Source organism: Callorhinus ursinus, unplaced genomic scaffold (genome assembly GCF_003265705.2).
Source record: "Callorhinus ursinus isolate GAN/ISIS: 27379988/994484 unplaced genomic scaffold, GSC_fseal_2.0 scaffold6, whole genome shotgun sequence".
Taxonomy (NCBI): Eukaryota; Metazoa; Chordata; class Mammalia; order Carnivora; family Otariidae; genus Callorhinus; species Callorhinus ursinus.
In genome coordinates, this window is record NW_027397068.1 from 52,865,325 (window position 1) to 52,887,915 (window position 22,591).

The following is a 22,591-nucleotide window of genomic DNA, read 5'->3' on the forward strand; positions in this document are numbered from 1 at the left end:
AGCATCTGGCATTTCAATTCAGTTCAATTATTGGGCCCGATATGCATCCTTTTGCTGCTCAGTTCTTCGCAGGGTCAGACCCAACATCGACACTCACTTCCTCTTCCCTTCGCCTTACCCGCTGTAGTTTGAGAGGAGACGTCACAGCGTCCAGCATTTCCTATTCCGTGCTGTGCGCTGAGACTCACTGGTTGTGCCGCCGTGGCGGGCCTGCCACTGATAAGAGAAGATGGTGGCACTGTCACGGGGCCCTGGTCAACGTCTGGCTGACAATGAAAGGCCAGTTGTCTGGAAAATGCAATTATAAAAAACCAACATAAATGCAGATATCCCGGTGCCTAAGAGTTGAGTGAGTCATGGTACCATTGGGCCAGAAGCTGTCTCTTCCACCTGGAAAACAAAGTGAGGAGGATGAAGTGCCACATGTGTGCAACAGAAGTGACTGTCAAGTCAATGGAATTCTTAGCTCCTTCAGAGCAGTTCCCTCCTCTTTGTGTCTTTTAAGTTAACTGCAAGAAGGGACAACCTAGGCCATGGCTTTTCTGTGTGTGTGACTGCTGCTTGAATATGATGGGATGGTGAGGGACCAGAATATTGTCCCAGAGAAATGTGGAGTGGCCACCCACCCAGTCTTTGCTGGTGGTGTTTTGCTTAATCTTTTTTTCTTATATAAATATATATGTCATATAAAATAAATATATATAGACATATACATTTTTTATTTAAATTCAATTTAGTTAACATAGAGTGTATTATTAGTTTCAGAAGTAGAATTTAGTGATTCATCAGTTGCATATAACACCCAGGGCTTATTACATCAACTGCCCTCCTTAATGTCCATCACCCAGTTACCCCATCTCCCATCCCCCTCCCCTCCAACAACACTGTTTCCTAGAGCTGAGAGTCTCTTATGGTTTGCCTTCCTCTCTGTTTTCATCTTATTTTATTTTTCCTTCCCTTCCCCTGTGTTCATCTGGTTTGTTTCTTAAATTTCACCTATGAGTGAAATCATATGGTATTTGTCTTTCTCTGACTTACTTCGCTTAGCATAACACCCTCTAGTTTCATCTGTGTCATTGCAAATGGTAAGATTTCATTCTTTTTGATGGCTGAGTAATATATGTGTGTGTGTGTATATATATATATCTACAGATACATATACACACCACATCTTCTTTATCCATTCATCTGTTGGTAGACATCTGGGCTCTTTCCATAGTTTGGCTATTGTGGATGTTGCTGCTATAAACACTGGGGTGCATGTGCCCCTTTGAATCACTATGTTTGTATCCTTTCGATAAATACCTAGTAGTGCAATTGCTTAATCTTTTAGTGAAGTATAATACACATATGGAACAGTGCATAATCTTAAGTGTACAATGCAAAGAATTTTCACAGTGAGCACATACAGATGTGTGTGTAGCACCCAGATCAAGAAACAGAACATTCTGAGAGGCTCCCCTACCCCACTCCAGGGTGACCATTGTCCTGCCTTCTAATTGCATAGATTAATTTGCCTGTTTTATACTTCTGTGTCAGGTTTCTTTTGTTCATTATGTTTTGTGAGACTCCAGTAATGTTGTTAGAAAACAGTTACTTCTTCAAGGCCCAGTCCATATTCCTTGTAATGTTTTGATACTCTAAATCATTCACATACTCATAAGATATAATTACTAGGATGAACACAGCACATTCAGCTTTAAACAGTGCTTTAGTTGCCACTATAGCAGACTTTATAGTTTCAGACCTGATAATAAATATAAATTTTTGAAAGCTAGTATACATCATTTAGGTATTTCTTGTGTTTTAGTGGAAGCCTTGTGCTGAATCAAATGTTTTCCTCTGGGGCTAGGCTTCTTACAGACTGAAGTTTTAGGGGAATTCCATTCATTCCCTCCATGATGGAAAGGGGTCTCCTTTACCTACAGGTGATAGACTTTGAACTCTCTTAGGTCTTTGAGGAATTTATTGAAAAACAGCCCCAGAAAGGGAAGGGATGCCTGAACAGCCCCAGGACACATTTTCTATCTTGAATCTGGACTTTTCTCTGCTTGTTGACTTCACTCTGCAAGCTGCTTTCCCCAAACAGTGAGACGTGGCCACCAGCGGCTCCTTCATGTTATAGCCTGTTAATCCTAAGAGAGGGACTGATATTATTTTTTCAGTTATAGTTAAAAAAAAAAAAATCCCAGGTACCTACCTTTAACCTGTGATCAGGACAGGGAATAAGATACTATGACTGGCCTTGCTTGGACCTGTCCCTGTGGTCAGCTGTGTTGAGCCATAGATCCTTCTAGAGTCACATGGTGAGAAAAGGCTGCTTTTCCTCTAAGAAGTGTACTGTTGAGCAGACCAAACACTAGCCATCCACATCACCCTGCTTTATACTCTGAAGGCCAGAGAAAAACCTAAAGACCTGAATCATTTTATCAAAGCTATTTTAAATTTTGAAACAAATTCTGACTCGTGGCTCGACATTGACTGTAATTAGGGCCCCTGGAGTTATTTGAAGCTCTAGTCTGTACTAATTCTGAACAGTTTCCATTTGGTACTTTCAGACTCCTCATTCCCTCCCATCCCTACCATATTTAGCTGGACCCAAAAGTGTTAGTTACTGTCTTCTATCAGAGTGGTTTTCAACTTTTTTAAAAGTGGGAAGATGGGAAGAGGGTTGGGAGATGGGCACAATGGGTGAAGGAGAGTGGGACAAGCCGTCCTCCAGTTAGCGAATGAGTGAGCCCCTGGAATGACGGGCACGGCACAGGGAGTATCGTCAATAGTACTGTAATGGTGTTGTGTGGTGACAGACGGCGGCTACGCTTGTGGGGAGCAGAGCATAAGGTATAGAGACGTTGTATGCCTGAGACGAAGGTAACATTATGTGTCAGCTGTACTCAAATTTAAAAAAAAGTAGGAAGATGGTATTTTTAAACAATAAAAATTACAAATCCCACACATAAAGCGATAGTACCTATATATGGATCCATAAAAATGGAATGAAAGTATCACAAAAACACAGACTAAAGGGATGCCAAACTCACTGTTGTGGTGGCCTCTGGGGAAGGAAGGTGGGGAATGGGACCAGAAATACAACAGAGGTTTCAAGTTTATTTGTTTTATTATTTTTATTTCTAAGATAATTGTGAGGCAAATATGACAGAACGTCATGTGTGTGCATGCGTGTGTATGTGAGGTCTTTTTCCTCTCAATTTACTGAAAAAATGTGTAAATAAAAGAATTCCTCAAAAGTCAGCCAACATTGGCTGTCTGGCAGTTCTCCTCCAGCCACATGAGGAGGTGAGCACAGTGTCGTTATGGAGCAGGCCAGCTGGGGAGCCAGTCTGCCTGGGCTCTTGTCCCAGATCCTGACTCCATGCCTTGCAATCCCGAGGGCATTATTTCATCTCCACAAGCTTCAGTTTCCCCATTTGTAAATTACTACAAAAATTGCTTCTTATATTAGCAAAATTTCTGTCTCACTTGTTATGTTTTTAAAAAGTTAATACATACAAAATGTTTAGACTACCATCTGGCATAAAGTAAGCACTCAATAAATGTTGGCCATCATTCATGGTATTAGTAATAGGGATGGGAATGACTTCTAATCATGGGTATGCTTTCTTTTTTTTTTTTTAATACATTATCTGATTTAAACTCGTAAGGTAAATATTTTATCACAGGTAAGGAAACTGAGAATCAGGGAAGTTAATTAACTTGAAGAAACATCAACAGGGACCAAATGATTGAGCTGGATTAGTACTAAGCCCCGGAACTCTGGAGCCCCTATTCTTAACCTCTGCATTTCATTACCACCAACAATTTAATGCTTATCTTTCTTAAACAACTTCCAAAGAAATCAGAAAAAAAAATTATCTAAAATTGCTGAATGTAGCTACATGACAATATGATTTAGAATTGGGAATCCAGGAAAATATAGGTAAGTAAAGCAAAGGATAATTTAAAATTCTGGCGTTATTGTATACCATATATTAAAGTGTCTTCTTTGTGCCAGAGACCATGCTAAGTGCCAGAAATTCTATTACACTCAATTCTTGTACAATCCTGCATGCAGGCATTCTGTTTCTTTTTTAGAAATGAGGACTGAGTCTCAGAGGTATTATATAACTTGTGCAGGGCCACACAGCTACTAAACAGAATTCCACACCCTGACTGCCATCGCGCCATAGACCACGTTCTTTCATCAAGCTGTACCAGCTTTCTCTCAGCATCACTGACTGGTTCTAATTTACTGGTGATGTTGATACCTATATATATCCTGAGTTTTATTCATCTGGTCATTTTGTTATCTCCTTATACTTTATAAAAATCTAAGGCAAACGGCATATAAAACATTTAATCAGGGGTAACTTTGTGAAACTAAGCAATGCAAACCATTTTTGTAATAATGCAAGATATAATCCCTGAATTTTTCAACTTGTTTTTTTCCATGGAGAAAACTAGATCTCTGGCTGGCCTATTAAAATGTAGTAAACATAAACGCGAAGATTAAAAATTCTCTATTTTGTCTTGGTAGACTGACCACGTTTAACAGGAAAATTTTTAGCATTTGGTTTCTTATAGACTAGAAACCGAGGATTTTCAGGGCCTTTTCCTATCATGAAGGGAAATGCGCTGTGTGTGTATGTAGTCACCACTGTACTTGTTTCAGTGTGAAATTCAGATTTTCCTGCTTTGAGTAGATTTAAAAACATTGTTGTGACACATTACTTTTTGTATTTCATCACTTTTAGTAGTTACTATGCATTATTATAGTTAAACACACTATATGTGGGGGCGCCTGGGTGGCACAGTCGGTTAAGCGTCCGATTTTTGGTTTCGGCTCAGGTTCTGATCTCAGGGTCGTGAGATCGAGCCCCACATTGGGCTCCAGCCTCACTGTGGAGTCTGCTTGAGATTCTCTCTCCCTCTCTCTGTGCCCCTCCCTCTCGTGTGCTTTCTCTCTTTCTCTAAATCTTAAAAAAAAAAAAAAAAACCACCAATATATGTATGCATATGATATATAGATGGTAGGAAGCTAACAGTAAAACAGTATTTTCCCTCAATTTATCATCATGAGTACAATGTCACTGAGCATCCAGGTGGTGTGATGGAAAGTGATCAAGTCTTCATCTCTCACCAGGTGATCAGACTCTGAGAATCTGGGATGTGAAGTCAACAGGAGTCAGAATTGTGGTTCCTGCACATCAGGCAGAAATTTTGAGCTGTGACTGGTGTAAATACAATGAGGTACCCTCCTGTCTGGATCTGTCCCTTGCTGCTGAGCCCTTCCTATTGTTGAAATGTTGGGGATTTTATTTTCTCTTCGTTTATGTGGACTTTGGTAGTGTTTCTGGACCATTAAGTTAAACTCAGTCCCTTTCAATTCTAATTCACGATTGTGAGTGACCTGCATTAGCATTAATTGGATTTAAGTGCCCATAAAACAGGCAGAGTAAGAAATAGAAATTCTCAAAGTTCAACAGGGCAGCCTTACTTGCTTATTTGGGAAAGCTGCTTTATAATTTATGTAATTTTTTTTCTTTATTGCTCTTAACCCCACCAATTTGTATCGTCTGCTTTCATTTCTCATTTACTTTGCTGGGTAGGCTGCTGAACTGTTTGTAATTTGACTTTTAGTTTGACAGTCTACCAGTTTTTAAAATTTTGTGTCATCTTCCCATATAAGCCTAACCAGACTTCATGCTTCTGTAGATAACAGTGTCTGTTTGTACCTCTTTGCAAAGCTTCAGTTAACCACATGAGCATATGAATTCAGAATAGAAATGGATTAAACATGTGTTGATATACTATTTATGTACCTGAAGTGGTCTGTTGACTGGGACAGACAGGTAAAACATACGCCTTGTTTCTTCTCAGTTTTCAATTAACTAGTAGAAGTTAAGAGAGCATTGTATTGGCAGAGTTCTTCGAAAAGAAAGAAAATAGATTAAAAGAAAATAGAGTCCATATTCAATAATAATACTTGATCTAAAGAACAATTTCAGTGCTGATAACTGCAGTTCAAATCTCTGTCATCATAAATGAATTTTCCATATAGAAAATGAATTGTGGACTATATGTTACACTTATGGGAATTCTAAAAAAGGTGCTGACACATAGTTGAGAGTTGTTAAAATTGTTTTTGTTTTAAATTATTGAAATTTTTCCTCAAATGAGCTTACACTGAAACCCAGCACATTCATACAATGAATTACTGCTCTGGTTGACATGGGATGGGCCTGACTGTGGACCCAGCACTTAGGCCTGTTCAGCCAGGAAGTGTGGGTTCACCGACGGCTCTAGATAGAGGGATTTATAAAACCTGACCAGATAGGAGAGACTCACCACTACTTACAGAGGGTCTCAGAAAGGATTAGATATTGTATTAAGACATGGCGCATGAGAGCAGGGAACAATGATTGAATTAGATTTGGAAAAACATAAAAATCAAATTTGTACCCTTTCCTTTCCCCCCATATTCCTAAGTTAACAGGCCTCTTGCCTCTTAACACCTGGTAAAGCCTCACAGTACACTGAAGAGAAAGGTGCGCTCATTTGTCAGGCATAATTTTTAACCCCTTATGTACTTACTGATACTACTGAAGGTAGATTGGAGAACCCACAATGTCATTTGAGACTGTGCCTTATTCTGATATGTGCACTGCTCACTTTTCTCCGAATCGGTTTTGCAGAATTTGCTGGTGACGGGGGCAGTGGATTGTAGTTTGAGAGGCTGGGACCTGAGGAATGTACGGCAGCCAGTGTTCGAACTTCTTGGTCACACCTATGCTGTTAGGAGAGTGAAAGTAAGTGTTTATCTTTTCTTTTTATATGTAGAGTATAAATATAAACAATACCAATGAAGTATATAGAAAACATGTTTAGGGGTTGGGGTTATGGATGCTTTTTATGCATATTTCTGTTAGCCAGTCTTAACTGGTGATGATGAACAGTGAAAGCTAAAATTAGGTAAAATATTTGAATAATTATTGAATGAATTGGGACAATGTAGCCGATCAGTGCTTAAGGTTAAATAGAAATGTTTTTTCATTCTGTCCTTTCCATTCTACTACTATTCCTTTTTATGTGTTTTTAACTATGGTAATTTGCTTTTGGTATTCTTCATAGTTTCCCATTCAGTGGGAAGGTTTCTTGGTTGAAACTGCAGAGAGGTTTCCTTTCTCTAACATTGTAATAAATATGAATGTTCACAAACATTTGGGGTATAGAAAATTTTCCACTCTGCCAACACCAGAGGATGAGATAAAGATGACTTTTTTTGCCACTCCCAAGAAATGTGCCTGGTTCTAAAGTGACTTATATTAGCTTCCCAGCTTTTATTGGTGGGTTTTGCTAAGTCGCTGTGGAAAACATATTATTAAGTGACATCTCCTAATTTCATTCTTTGTTTTGTTAGGGCAAAGAAGTACTTTATTTATCTTTTGAATAAGATACTGGGTTATTCCTATTTCAGAAATTCTGAATGTTCAGTTAAATTAATATTTTAAGTTTTGCTGGTTGCAACTCAGCATATGAGATCCGGCACCACTTTGTTGTTTTAATGGCACACAGGTTGTAGTAGATGAAAAATATTTTCAGTGTTTATTTCACAGTGCTTTTGAGAATGAAGTTGGGTAATTTACTGAAAGTATTTTGCAAACTATAAAGCATATTCAAATGTAGTTATATTTATGTATATATCACCATTAAAGTACTGGGAAGAAAAACTAAAGAAATATAATTACAAAGGGCAGCCTATTAAAGTATGTTGATAACTTATCTAAAAGATATTTGTCTTTAAATTTGCAGTTTTTTTTTTTAAAGATTTTATTTATTTATTTGAGAGAGATAGAAAGCATGAGAGGGAAGAGGGTCAGAGGGAGAAGCAGACTCCCTGCTGAGCAGGAAGTCCGATGCGGGACTCGATCCCGGGACTCCAGGATCATGACCTGAGCCGAAGGCAGTCGCTTAACCAACTGAGCCACCCAGGCGCCCTAAATTTGCAGTTTTTGTTCTTGCTATCCTTTGCAGTAGTTGTGATACACAAATAACAAAAATTCATTTAAAGATGTTTTTATTTAACAATTAAATGATGACCTGATACTTGTGCATATAGCAATCATAGTATGTATTCATAAAATTGGTAAATTATATAATTGCATATTGTACAATCGTATACTTAAATCCCTTATATTTGTAGGAGTCATTTTTGGATAGCCATTATGAAATTGCATTTAATTTTTCCAGAATGGCAACCCATTGGGAATATTTCACTCTAAATAAGTGCCAAAAAGCTTGAGGAATGACTTTTCTTCAGAGAATGTAAAAGGAAATGTATTTCCTGCAGGTGACGCTTAAAAGGCCAGAAGATTTTTGCCTTGAATTAAAGCATATAAGGTTTGGGGAAGCGTAATTTTAAGTGACAGTCTTGATTAAACTTTATTGTAGCACTCACGGGAATGACCTTAGGAAGCAGCGTGTTATAATTGCAGCTAACTTGAAAGAGTTTTGTTTTGTTTTGTAGTTTTCACCGTCTCATGCCTCCGTTCTGGCCACTTGCTCCTATGATTTCACTGTAAGGTACGGTCGTCTTTGAGCAGCTTCATTGGGAAATACCAAGTAGCATCTTTCCAACTTTTATGAAAAATAATGTATTTACTGTACTCATCTGAAAATAATCTGAGCTGGGTGCATTTGAATATGTGCCACTGGGATTAATATTATATTTTTTCTGTTTTTCTGATCTGGCCACATAACGTACATTCTTTGCTATTTGAAGATAGCCTGGCTGTTCTGTTTAAAAGCCTTTTTTGCTTATAGCTATTCGTATAGTGACACCTTTCCACACAATAGGCTGCATAGCCAGTCTTTTTTTTAAATTTAGATTTTAAAAATTGTGAAATTCCATTTCTCCGGGTCTAATCGTATGAATCTTAAGGCTGAGATTGTTACAGTTCAAAAAAGCCAGCAAGAGTGTTATTATGTTTGTGACTGTATACGGATGAGTGTGTATATATGTGTGTGCACATCCGCATCTCTGTATGAACATGTGTGTATGTGTATGTGTGTCTCTACCCACACATCCCAGTTCCAATCCCACACTGCCCAAGGTTTGTTCTGTTTTTTCTCCTTTTCCAGACTTGTAACTCCTAATTCCCATTGTCCACAATATATTGAGTCATTTGTAAACCCTAGAATGCTCAGAAAGTAGTTTCAGAATTGCAGAGCCGTGCCTCTCTGAAACAGAATCGTACTAATTAGGGTTCACATTGTTTAGGGCTTTTTTCCCCCTAGTCCAAATACTATGTTTAAAGGTTATTTGGATTAATTCTGCTCCCCTCCATCATCAGTGTGGCTGTGTCATTCACTGGAAACACAGTTTGATTCATTTGCTTCTGTTTGTATTCGATTTTAGCGTTTCCTGCCATCCTTACTGATTTTGTCTATTTTTCTGAGCAGACAAAACAGTAACGTGGTTCCAAAGTCAAGATGTATGTAAAGGTATATTCAGAAAGATCTATTTCCTCTGTTCTTTCCAACCCATTCTGTAGGGTCACACACCCTGTAATGATCAATATTGCTCAGATAAATAGACAATGTCTATTTTCTTATTTCCCCCTTTCTTATACAAAAATGGAGTGTTCTGGATACTCTCTTCAATTTTGCTTTTTTTCATATAAAATATATGCAGGAAATAACTCTATGTCAGTTCATAGAGATCCTTCTCATTCTCAGAATACTCCATCATGTGGATGTACTGTAGTTTACTCAACTACTCTCCAATGTATGGGAATTTGGCTTGTCCTCAGATATTTTATAAATAAACAATGCGTACCGAATAATAACCTTGTATGTATGTATGTGCACATTATTAGAGAATTAACTTCAGAGTATATTCCTAGAAGTGATATTGCTGAATTAAAATGTAAGCATACATGTAGTTTTGTTAGATAATCACCAAATTCCCACCAAAAGGAATATACCAATTTCTATTCCAAGCAGCAGTGTTTGCGAATGCCTGTTTCTCTACCATCTAAAGATCATTGATTCTTTATGGTTTTCCAAGTACATGATCAAAGCATCTGCAAAGAAAGATGGTTATGTATCTTCAATTCCAATTCTGACGCCTCTGATTGATTTCTCTAATTGTATTGGCAGATACCTCTATTAAAGTGCTAAATAGTGTTATAATGTCTAATTCTATATTCATGAAAGTGCCTTTAACACTTCCCTGTTAAAAGTAAGGTGTTGGCTTTAAGTGAAAGTACAGTTGACTCTCGAACACCTGGGGTTAGGGATGCTGACCCCTGCATAACTTTTGAGTTCCCCAAAATAGCCTGCTATTGACCAGAAACCTCACCTATAATGTAAACAGTTGATTAACACATATTTTGCATGTTATATGTATCATATACTGTATTCTTACTATAAAGGAAGCTAGAGAAAAAAAATATTATTAAGAAAATCATAAGGAAGGGGTACCTGGGTGGCTCAGTCAGTTAAGCATCTGCCTTCGGCTCAGTTCATGATCCCAGGGTCCTGGGATGGAGCCCTGCGTCGGGTTCCCTGCTCTTCAGGGACCCTGCTTCTCCCTCCCTCATGCCTCAACCCCTGCTTGTGCTTTCTCTCTTTCTCTCTGTTAAATAAATAAATAAAATCTTTAAAAATAAATGAATAAAATTACAAATGAATAAACATTTTCAAAAAAAGAGAAAATCATAAGGAAGACAAAATTGTTAAGTGGACCCACACGGTTCAAACTTGCGGCTGTTCAAGGGTCAGCTATATAAATGTTTGTTTGTATGCTAAGAAAGTGTGTATCAACTCTTGTTTTCTTGAGTCTTTTTTAAAGTCAGGAATGGATCTTAAGTTTTGTCAAAGGCTTTTTCAGCATCTGTGGAAATGATCATGATTTTTCTTCTTAAAGCTATTAAGGAATCATAGTAATGGATTGAACAAGTCTTGCCTTCCTGGACTAAATCCCTCTTGATCTTTGTGTATTATTTTCTTATGTGGTGTTGAATTTGATCTGCTAATATTTTATCTAGAGCTAGGCATTAGTATTCAAAGGTGATAACTTTTCATCTCTAATGGGATCAGTTTTGGAAATTGTCCTTAACTTACAGATTTTCAAATTTATTTCTTACAAATGTCTATAAAGTAGTGTCATGACTTTTTAATTTCTCCTGTTTCAATGGTTATTTCACTCTAATTTCTGATTTTGTATGTTTGTGATTTCTTCTTTAAGTTATTTAATGGTATATATATTTTGTTATTTCTCTTCAGCAAACAAGATTTTGGCTTATTAATTAGAACTATTGTTTTTCTATTCATCACCTCATTAATTTCTACTTTTATCTTTATTATTTCCTTCTTGTTACTTTCTTCTGGCTTATCTTGTTCTTTTTTCAACTTTTGAGCCAGGAATTTATATTTATTCTTTTATTTTGTTAATAAAGTGTTTAAGGCTATGAATTTTCTTCTAGTTACTGTTTTCAGTTCTAGCCCATACATTCTGATACATAATGTTTTCATTATCATTTTTAAAAGATTTGTAACTTCTGTTTCTATTTCCCCTTTCTTCCAAGAGTTGTTTAATAGGAAGTTACTTAATTTCCAAATGAAAGGGCTTTTTAATTTTTAAAAATTTGTTAAAAATTTCTAGTTTAATTGCATTGTGATTAGATAATATAATTTTTAGTCATTCTGTCTTATAGAACACATTGATTTTGGGGGGTACCTAATAAACGATCAATTTTTGTGAATGTTTCATAAGCAATTAAGAAGAAGCTTTATTCCGTACTATCATGCTGTAAAGTTCAATATGTGACATAAGCTCTACTGATTGTTGTTTAGAGCTTCTGTATCCTATTTTATTTTTTGTTCACTTAATTTGTTTTGTCCTGAGAGTGGGATGTTAAAAGTCTTATCAGTGGGTTTCTGTCTCTCTCCCTGCGCCTCTTGTAGTTTTGATTTCATAAAAGTAGATGGTGTGGTGTTATTTGGCGCATAGGTATTTATAACAGCCATATAGTGAATTGAGACTTTTAGCATCAAAGAGAATACTTCTTTGTCACAGTTGATCCTTTTAAGCTTTAGTTGTGCTTTGTCTGTTACCTGTGTCACTGCCCCTGCTTTCAGATTGTTTCCACTTTCCAGGTACATCTTTTGCCATACCTTCATTTTTAGCTTTTTTGATACATTTTGTTTTTGATATGTCTTTTGTATAGAGCATATATTTGGGTCTTGCTAGGTGAACTAAATAAAAAGTCTTTTTATTGTAATAGTCAAGTTTAACCTTTCCATATTTCTTGATAAAAACATGTTTGGTATCAAATCTGTCATATCATTTTAATGTGGTGACTATTATGTATATTACATTTGCTGTTGCTGTATATGGTGTATTTTTTGTTGTGTTTTGAAGGTTCATTTTCTTCTTTTACTTAAATTTCTTAATGCCTTTATTCCCGTTTTAAAAAATGTAACCATTATCTGACTTGTAAGAGTTTAGTGGTATTTTAACACCTATTTATTGCATATACAACAAGCAGTGAACTTACTCTACTTTTCTTTTTACCCCCTTTCTCTTCTCCATCAATTTTGAGCTATTTTATTTATACTTTGTCAGACCTTACAACATTTAACATGAATTATTTTTCCACTCTTGTTTTCACCTTTGTTTTAGTCTTAGATATATGACTAAATATATTAAATATTCATCATCAATCTTTTTGCTGAAATTTCCCCATCATGTCTTACTTTGATGAAGTTTATCTTCTGGTAAATTCCTTAAGAAGAGCTGATGGGTTCAGAATTCTCAGGAGCTCTTGCATGTTTAAAACTGTTTCTCTATAGCCTTGTTCTTAAAGTGTAGCTTATCTGAATAGAAACTCTTTGATTTACATTTCTGGAGTTTTTTGAAAATGCTACCTCATTTTTGCCTCACCTTCTGTCTTGTTTTTGGAAATTCCAATGCCAGTCTAATTCTTTTGTCCTCATAAGTTATTTGATATTTTTTCCTGGCGACCCTGATTGTTGCAGTTCAGTTTTCCCTGCTACAGATTAAAGTGTCCAGTTAGGCTTGCATCTGGAACATGGGAGATAGCTCATTGTGGTTCTGTTTTTATTTTTCTTTTTTACCTGTAATTAGAATTTCAGGTGTGTTGGAAGCCTGAGTTTTATGTAGTTTTTTTTTTTTTTTTTTTTTTTTTTTTGGAGATGGGGGGAGAGTGAGCTTGCACACATGAGCTGGGGTAGAGGGAGAGGAAGAGAGAGAGTTTCAAGCAGGCTCCATGCTCACGCCCAGCATGGAGCCTGTTGTGGGGCTTGATCTCATAACCCTGAGATCATGACCTGAGCTGAAATGAAGAGTTCGATGTTTAACTGACTGGGCCACCCAGGTGCCCCAGGTTTTGTGTCGCTTTATTTGTTCTTCTTATTCTGTATTAGTTTTTTGTGAAGATGCACTAAGAGTTTTGGATTTGCGTGGCCTCACAGCCTCAACTAACCAGAATTCCTCTCTCCTTTACTTCTGAGTCAGTGGTTGCTATGGTAGAAGCTATATAACTTTGTTTCTGTGGAATGTACTTCGGAATAGAATAATTTACAACAATGCCTTGAGAGAAATTACATGCCCTAACTTGTTTTTTTTGTTTTTGTTTTTGTTTTTGATTTTGTTTTACTTACCCAATACAAGCATGCAGGTAAATTGGAAAACATTATGACACTAAGGCTTCCAGCTATCAATTAAAAGGATGCCATAACCAGTTTTTTGTTTTGTTTGTTTTTGTTTTGTTTTTAGTAGTCTGTATAAGATAGTAAGGGGTGATTTTAGGACTTCTGGCATGGGAGCCAAAGAATGGCAACATGACAGACAGGAAGAAAACTTGGCAGTTGGTTGCCATCCACCCCAATCTTTTTCCAAACTGGAATTGTGGAGCTAGATTTTTGGCTGGAGGTTTGGGCTGTAAATATGGACTTGAAGACCATTAACTTACTGACAGGTCAATCCACAAGAATGAGTAAGTTTAGAAAAAGAAGAGCAAAATGCAGGAGACAATTAATATTGGAAGAAAGAAGGACCAGCCCACTTAAAACAGGAGAGTATGCAGTATGCCACAGAATCTTCGGGAGAGGATTTCAACCAGATGTGAATGGCCAGTGATGTGAGGTCCTTTGGATGGGCTGAGATTAAGAGTTGAACTTTCAGTTTTCTCTCTTTACATGGTGTCACTTGTGGGCTCAAAAGGGATTTCTGGATATAGAATCTAGTCCTTGGATTTCAAAGACCTTTCGAGTGTTTGAAACTGATCACTGGAGACTTGACCAAAGGAGATTGGGCATTAATCTTTTGATCTCATTTTTAGTGTCTCTAACAATTTTAATTGGGTCTTTCTGGTTTCTAGGAATTATTAAGGGGCATATTAAATCCATTTCTGTCCTGTTTCTAATTAAAGGGGAAAACGTAGTCACTTACCTATACCTTCCTTTCAGAACTGTCATGATCTTAACCCTACTGGCCATGCCTTGTTTTATCTATATACTTAAGTATCCTTGAGGGCCCAGTTGGGAAATGCCTTATTTTTGTAGATGTAAATTTGTCTCAGAAATATTTGTTAAGACTGGACTTTTGAATGTCAACTGTACTACTCCAGAATCTTGTAGATAGCTAAACCTGCTCAAAAATCATCACAATTTGAGGCTCACAGTCTTACTTTCCTCTCTATTTCTAAGAATTAGGTTTTGCCTCTTTCCTGAAGCCTGAGCAAGACTGGAGATTGGGGGATAGATGTTTAGTGCTTCTGGGGAGAAGAATGGCTTCAGTGACATGCTGCAAGGTCACAAGTGTCATAGCTGTATTTGTAAGCATTTGGAAAAAGTGAAATAATAATAATAGGAGATCCTTAACATATAACTGAAAAGGACATTTAATGCACAGTTTTCCTATATAACTTAGAGTCCAGGTTTCTTCATATGTAAAATGGAATTAATAATATCTCTCCTCACAAATTGATTATAAGAATTACAGAAGAGGACATGCTTGAAAATACTGTGTTAGTTTTTCCACTGTCCCAACGTTTGCTTTTCTTCTTAAGACACCTCACCAACCTTATTCACTAAAAGGCCTTTTATATCTCTTTAAAAAATAATAACTGTAGGGCTCAAGCACAAATTATCTCATTTTCCACTGCAAGCCTGCGGATTGATCTAAATCTGTACCTATCCATTTCTCTGCTACCATTGGACATGAGTGCTCTTAACCCCATACGCTCTTGTTGTTTTCAGGACTCCGTGAAATCACCCCTTCTCCCTCCGTTATTATTGTTCTCCAATTCCCTACTGACCTCCCCCTTAGCCTGTAACTTATTCCTTTATCCTGTATCTTCTTTTAAGTTCTCTCTTACATTTCTCTTTCCTTCCCAGCCAAGCTTTTAGTGTCCCCTAAGCTTCCGTTCACCAGGGCCATTTTAAGGTTTCCATGGGAATACTATCCCTAGTCAAGCCTGAAGCCTAGAATTCTTTTTTTTTTTCCCTGCAAAATTGGTAATCATTTTCTCAATATGGAGTAAAAAACTTAAGCCAAATTCCATCACAGGCAGTATGTAGACGCAGCCTCCTCTTTTTTCCAGAAATAGAATTTTCATTTTAACATACATTATGGCTATTTTACTGTACTACCTTCATACTAAATGTAACTGGAGGTTAATAATTGTGTATATATATATATATATATATATATATATATATCACTACCAAAGACTTTCTTATGAGAAGGAAAGTAGAAAAAGAAAAAATCATTTTTTAAAATTTCATTTTTTAATATATGTACTGTAATTTTGTAATTTTCAAAACATGCTGAGAATACGACTTTAACTGTAGCAATGTCTTGTGTGAGTTTAGTTCTCATTATTTGTGTGTGGTGACCACGCATTAGAAAGGTCAGAAAAGATATGTTTTTGGTAGATTTTTTAACCCATGTGATATGAGTTAAATTTATCCCCTGAAGAATTTTAAATCTCATTGGATTGATGATATTTTTAGTGCCAGAAAACTCATTTTGATAAAAAGAAAAAGATTTAAGATGGAAGACCAGCAATAACCTGTTTAATTTTCAGCACTGATAATTATACAGATATTACCTGTAGATTTGGATGGCTAGTTTTTATAACATAAGCTCTTCAAATATAAGTTTTCATTTACTTGTCCATTTTTATATTTTGTCTAGTTTTTTAAGCCTTTAAAATTTCATTTTAAAATAGTTCATATTATGTGCATTATATCAAAACTGATGATGTGATGGATATTTTAGTATTATAAAATACGAGTTTCATATTTTTGTTTTATGTGGATATATAATCATATCTAATAGAAAAAGCTTTAAGTCCTTTACCTGTATAGTAGCTCATTATGTTTCACTGAATAAATAATAAAAATCTAAAAATTAATATGTAGCATAGCATTTGAAATTAGTGTGTTTAGATTAAATAAAAGCTCCAACCTTATGAAAAATATCAGAACTCCCTTTAGCAGATGGGCAATATACTCTATAAAAATACACATCAGGGGGCACCTGGGTGGCTCAGTCATTAAGCGTCTGCCTTGGGCTCAGGTCATGATCCCAGGGTCCTGGGGTCGAGCCCCGCATTGGGCTCCCTGCTCGGTGGGAAGCCTGCTTCTCCCTCTCCCCCTGCCCCTGCTTGTAATTTCCTTGTATTTCCTTGTATATTCCTGCTCTTGCTATCTCTTTCTCTGTCAAATAAATAAATAAAATATTAAAAAAAATACACATCAGTTCTGGGGTGCCTAGGTGACTCAGTCAGTTGAGCATCTGCCTTTGGCTCAGGTCATGATCCCAGGGTCCTGAGATCGAGTCCCACATCGGGTTCCCTGCTCAGCGGGAAGCCTGCTTCTCCCTCTGCCTGCCACTCCCCCTGCTTGTGCGTGCACTCTCTCTCTCTCTCTCTCTGTCAAATAAATAAAATCTTTTAAAAAAATACATATCAGTTCTTTCTTTTTTTTATCTATTTATTTATTTTATTATGTTAATCACCATACATTACATCATTAGTTTTTGATGTAGTGTTCCATGATTCATTGTTTGCATATAACACCCAGTGCTCCATGCAGAACGTGCCCTCTTTAATACCCATCACCAGGCTAACCCATCCCCCCACCCCCCTCCCCTCTAGAACCCTCAGTTTGTTTCTCAGAGTCCATAGTCTCTCATGGTTTGTCTCCCCCTCCGATTTTTCCCCCTTCCTTCTTCCCTTCCTGCTGTCTTGGGGAGGGTATGTGCTATGGTGAGCACTGTGAATTATGTAACGCTGTAGAATCACAGACCTGTACTTTTGAAACAAATAATACATTATATGTTTAAAAAAAAAAAAGAAGAAGAAGATAGCATATCGGTTCTTTCTAAACTTCACTCAAGATAGTACGAAATCTGAAATATTTCATAGTGAATTATTTCCATTCTTCTGTGAATGTTATCACCATAGATGTTAGCACATCATCTTCTTCTGATGTACTCTTCGTTAGTAACTTCTTTTTCTGCCGAGGCGTGTTTGCTATGCCAACCATGCAGGAGCATGATTTGAGTTCTGAGTGCTTGTTTTTGGTTTCATACTAAGTGGATTGTTTTGTAAACACAGTTGGAAATCAGCAGATCCAGTATGTATGGCAGCCAAACAAAAGTAAAAGCTGTTAAATTAAAATTATGTTTTTATTAGAAAAATCAACATTTTGTCTCTTCCAGGTGTAGCAAATACTTCTTAGATACATAAAGATCTCACTTTCATAAAATTTGTAAAAGTTTTTTATAAAAAAATTTTATAAAACTAATATGATAAATTTAAAGAGTAATACTCTTCAGCTTCATGATCCTTTTATAAATAGCCTAACCTTCCAAACATTCTTTGTCAATGGTTTTTGGTAGTAATATACCAAACAGCAGTGGTTTTTTTTTTTTGACTTATAAAATTTTTGGCAAGAAAAATAGGGAGTTTTAATTCCAGTGTTTTCAAACTGTGCTCATCCAAGCTTGTGTGATGTGAAACTCACTCTGCCTATACCAGCAATGTTAATGTTTCCAACTCCACTGTTAAGCTACTTTGGTTACAAAATGGTAGGGCTATACTCTGCTTTAAAATTCAGGCATTTTTATAGAATGCCTGTTATCTGACAACCCTTGTAATAGACAGTCCTGAATATCTTGCTGACAAAATGATAAAAGTAAAGGCCTGGAGAAAAATAGAAACACACTTCAGGGAGTCCCGAGGCTGTCATTTGTGTTGGGATTAGTGGGCGTAGCAGAGAGACATGTAGTCACAAATACAGATCTGGGGTTGTGGGAAATACAAGTTGAATGGACTAATTGTGGGGTGACATATTCCTGGGTAACACAGGAGTTAGGACCACAGACTATGGAGCCAGGCCTCCTTTTACTATCTGTATAAACGTGAACATGCTATTTTAAAACAGTATGCTCGGTGTCCTCTTCTGTAAAATGGAGAGAGGGTGATAGTACCCATCACACTGGCTTGCTGTGAGGACAGGAGGAGTAATATCCACAAATGCTGCGTACAGCAAGTGCTATATAAGTGTTTGCCATTTATTACACCGCCAGGATGGATGGTGACAGAAGACCATCTCTTGGGGGTTGAACAAGGCCCATTTCAGCTCTCATCTTAAGGGTGAGATAACAATTTGTATTTTATGGCCACAAAAGCAGGCAGCCTCAACCTGGCCTTTTGTGGTCCTCTGCCCCCTGGGAGTTCATTTTCTTGGTGACAGTGTGCAACTTTTTATCAACATGTTCTCTAGTACATAACTTTTAAATTTAGTTTCAGTTCAGAGCTCCAAAAGTATGTGTTTCTTTAATTTAAATTCAATTTTTACTATAAAAGTATAGTATTTTTTAATTTAAATTCAATTAGCCAGGTCAAATAAATAAATAAAATCTTTGAAAAAATAAATAAATAAATTCAATTAGCCAACATATAGTAGATCATTAGTTTCAGATGCAGTGTTCAGTGATTCATCAGTTGCATATAACACCCAGTGCTCATCGCATCATGTGCCCTCGTTAATGCCCGTCACCCAGTTACCTCATCCCCCCACCCACCTCCCCTCCCGAAACCTTCAGGTTGTTTCCCAGAGTCAAGAGTCTCTCATGATTTGTCTCTCTGTCTGATTTCTTCCCCTTCAGTTTTCCCTCCCTTCCCCTGTGGTCCTCCATGCTATTCTTTATGGTCCATATATGAGTGAAACCATATGATAATTGTCTTTCTCTGATTGACTTGTTTCACTTAGCATAATACCCTCTAGTTCCATCCGTGTCAGTGTAAATGGTAGGTATTCCTCCTTTCTGGTGGCTGAGTAATATCCCATTGTATATATGGACCACATCTTCTTTATCCATTCATCTGTTGAAGGGCATCTTGGCTCCTTCCACAGTTTGGCTCTTGGGGACATGGCTGCTATGAACATTGGGGTGAAGGTGCCCCTTTGTTTCACTACATCTGTATCTTTGGTATAAATACCCAGTAGTGCAGTTGTTGGGTCATAGAGTAGCTCTATTTTTAACATCTTGAGGAACCTCCATACTGTTTTCCAGAGTGGCTGCACCAGCTTGCGTTCCCACCAACAGTGTAAGAGGGTTCCCCTTTCTCCACATCCTCACCAACAATTTGTTGTTTCCTATCTTGTTAATTTTAGCCATTCTAACTGGTGTAAGGTGGTATCTCATTGTGGTTTTGATTCTAGTATTTTTATCAGTGCTTTTATTGTTTATAAGACCAGATAATGACCCCATTTTAGTTTACTAACAGTTTATTATTCAACAGAATTCAATAAGGGCTGACCAGTGGTCTGAAAAATGTTTAACAACTGGCTCTCTAGGCAGGTGGGGGTAACCTGATTCATAGTGTTTGAAATAAGAGTTCAGTGGTATAGGGGCGCCTGGTGGCTTAGTTGGTTAAGCGGCTGCCTTCGGCTCAGGTCATGATCCTGGGGTCCTGGGATTGAGCCCCATGTCAGGCTCCCTGCTCAGTGGAGAGTCTGCTTCTCCCTCTCCCTCTGCCTGCCGCTCTGCCTACTTGTGCTCTCTCTCTCTCTCTCTGTCAAATAAATAAATAAAATCTTAGAAAAAAAAAAAGAGTTCAGTGGTATAAATCCTTCCATCACAGCTGATAGCAGGCTTCCAGCGTCACGTGGGTTGGGAAGTTATGCGCAGCCAGCTCTTGCAAACCAGAGCGAGCTGGCTCCAGCACTGCACTGGGGCTGGCCTAGACCTAGGTGATTGTGATCTTAATAATTACTGATTTTAAAAAGCTTCTGTAATTGTAATATGTGTATATGTGTGCATTTCCATTGGAAAATATCTGGAAAGTTATAAGCCAGATAAACTTTACGTAAGCATTCTTTACCTCCTCTCCTTTCAGCGGCTTTTACTCCCTTTGAAGAACATTTTTACTCATTTATTTATCTGGAGGCAAGGAGGACCTGAGGTTTACTGTGTATGTTTCCTTCGTGATAGTTAGACTTTAAATTAAACCTGCAGTAATTCTTAGTGGGGGCATATTTGGTTTTGTGGCGGTGCCGGCAGACACCTCTGGCATTTAGTGGGCAGGGACTGGGCAGAGGGTCCTGGCATGGGCAGGACAGACCCTGCAGTTAGCAGTTGGCTCCTCTTCCTCCGGGATCAGTAGCACCTGGATCTCAGGCAGTAGGAATATTGAGCAGGAGAGGTCCAAATAAAGAGTCTTCATTATGCCTCAAATTCTTTCACATCGATATCTGTTCTTATATTTAACTTCTTATTTTTTTTCAAATTTTTCTTTAAATTCTAGTTAGTTAACATATAGCATAGTATTGTTTTCAGGAGTAGAGTTTAGTGATTCACCACTTACACATAACACCCAGTGTTTAAAATGATACAGCTTCTTATCTTTGATTAGCCGTATCTAGTTTATAAAGCATTCACACAACACTACCTTGGGCGTGTACTCATTTTATCCAGAAGGCAGTTGACTCTGGGAGGTGGAAGAGTAGGCCATTATCATACAACTGGCAAGTTATGGAGCCAAACTTGAACCTAGATCTTTTATTTTCAAAGCTGGTACTTTTCATATTACTCAATACCTGAACACTTCTAGTAAGCCCAGGCCTTTATGTATTTCCAAATAGTATAATTTTCCCCTGTTATGTTAAACATTATCGCCCTAGGGATTAAATTGCCAAAATACAGTACTGCCTATAATATCTATAATCATTTCGGGATTGAAGTAGTCTACAAAAGTGGGTCTTGACAAAGATGGACGCATAAAAGGTTATGTGCCATGTGCCATACTTTTAACAATTACGGATTTAAAAGCCTTTCAGTATTATAATATATGTGTATATAAATACACCTGTAAGTGTATATAGATACACATATAAGTGTATATACACACAAACATACATGTATGTATACACATTTTTATTGAAAAGTGTTTGGAAAGATATAACTAGAATTTAAAGGAGATTACCGACGGCTGGGATTTCAGGTATCTTAATACAAATTTTTTTAACTTCTTTAATTGGCGTATAACTTAGGTATGTATATAATCTTAAATCTTTCTTTAAAAAAGTCTAACTTTCTCTGGCCAAGGTTGACAGTGCGTAAGTTATTGAACTGTCTGTGTAATGTAGAACTGTCCTGAGAAGCTGTGGCCCCAGAAAGTTTTACTTTCTAGTTTCTTTTCTTATGCTCTTTGTATGTTTCTCTCCTCTCCTTCACTTCCAGGTGACATGTTGTTCTGCTTTTGTATGTACTATTTTTAACCTGCTCACTTAATACCATTCACAAGCTTAAAAATAGCCATTTTTCACATACACTAACTTTTCTGGATTTTATTTTTTTAGTGTTCTGTTTTGAGATGTTGTTCTTCTCAAAAGTCAGATTCCTAAATGAGTGCAATGTTACTATGGTAAATACATAGCAGATGGTCTGTCATTAAGTGAACTATATTCATTAACTATATGTTATTGAAATATGTTTAAGTCCCAAGTTACAAATTGGATACATTCCTGACTCGACAATGTAGTTTAACTTCAACTTTTATAATTTTAAGGTTTTACCGAGAGCGATTAGACAATCTAAGACCAAGACTTCATACCTATTTCATTCAGAAAGAATATAGAATTGCTAACTTTTCTAAATATCTACTCATAAATTATAATTTAATAAAGTAAGTAGGTGAGAAGTACTAAGCGGGGGGCTAGGAGGTTGTATAGAAGCAGTACTGTCCTTCCCCATTTGGTCTCTGGAGACATATTGGAACATTCTATGGGTTCAAAATCCTCTATGTGGTGGGGTAAGCATATGCTCTTTTTGAGTCCATTAGACTTGGTGAAAGGCCATTTCCTCCATTTACTAGCTGTGAAATATAGGAAATGATACTTTGCAGGGATGTTCAGAAGATTAAATGAAACTGTAAACACCTTTGGCACATAATAAGTGCTCCAAGAAATAGCAGATATTTTCAATGAGAATAGTTATAATAAGTTTTCTATTTTAAAATGTAAGTACTGTAGGGAGAGTTCAGGTATT

The 22,591-nt window shown here is 37.0% G+C and overlaps 1 protein-coding gene across 1 annotated transcript in view; it reads left to right on the plus strand.

Annotated features, from left to right (window-relative positions):
• PEX7 (peroxisomal biogenesis factor 7) overlaps positions 1–22,591 on the plus strand; it is an 82,381-nt gene that overhangs the window by 25,793 nt on the left and 33,997 nt on the right. Inside the window, exons 6-8 of the mRNA XM_025865915.2 lie at positions 5,141–5,247; positions 6,693–6,806; positions 8,525–8,580. Coding sequence (XP_025721700.1) covers positions 5,141–5,247; positions 6,693–6,806; positions 8,525–8,580 — 277 coding nt within the window. The remainder of the gene's footprint in view (positions 1–5,140; positions 5,248–6,692; positions 6,807–8,524; positions 8,581–22,591) is intronic.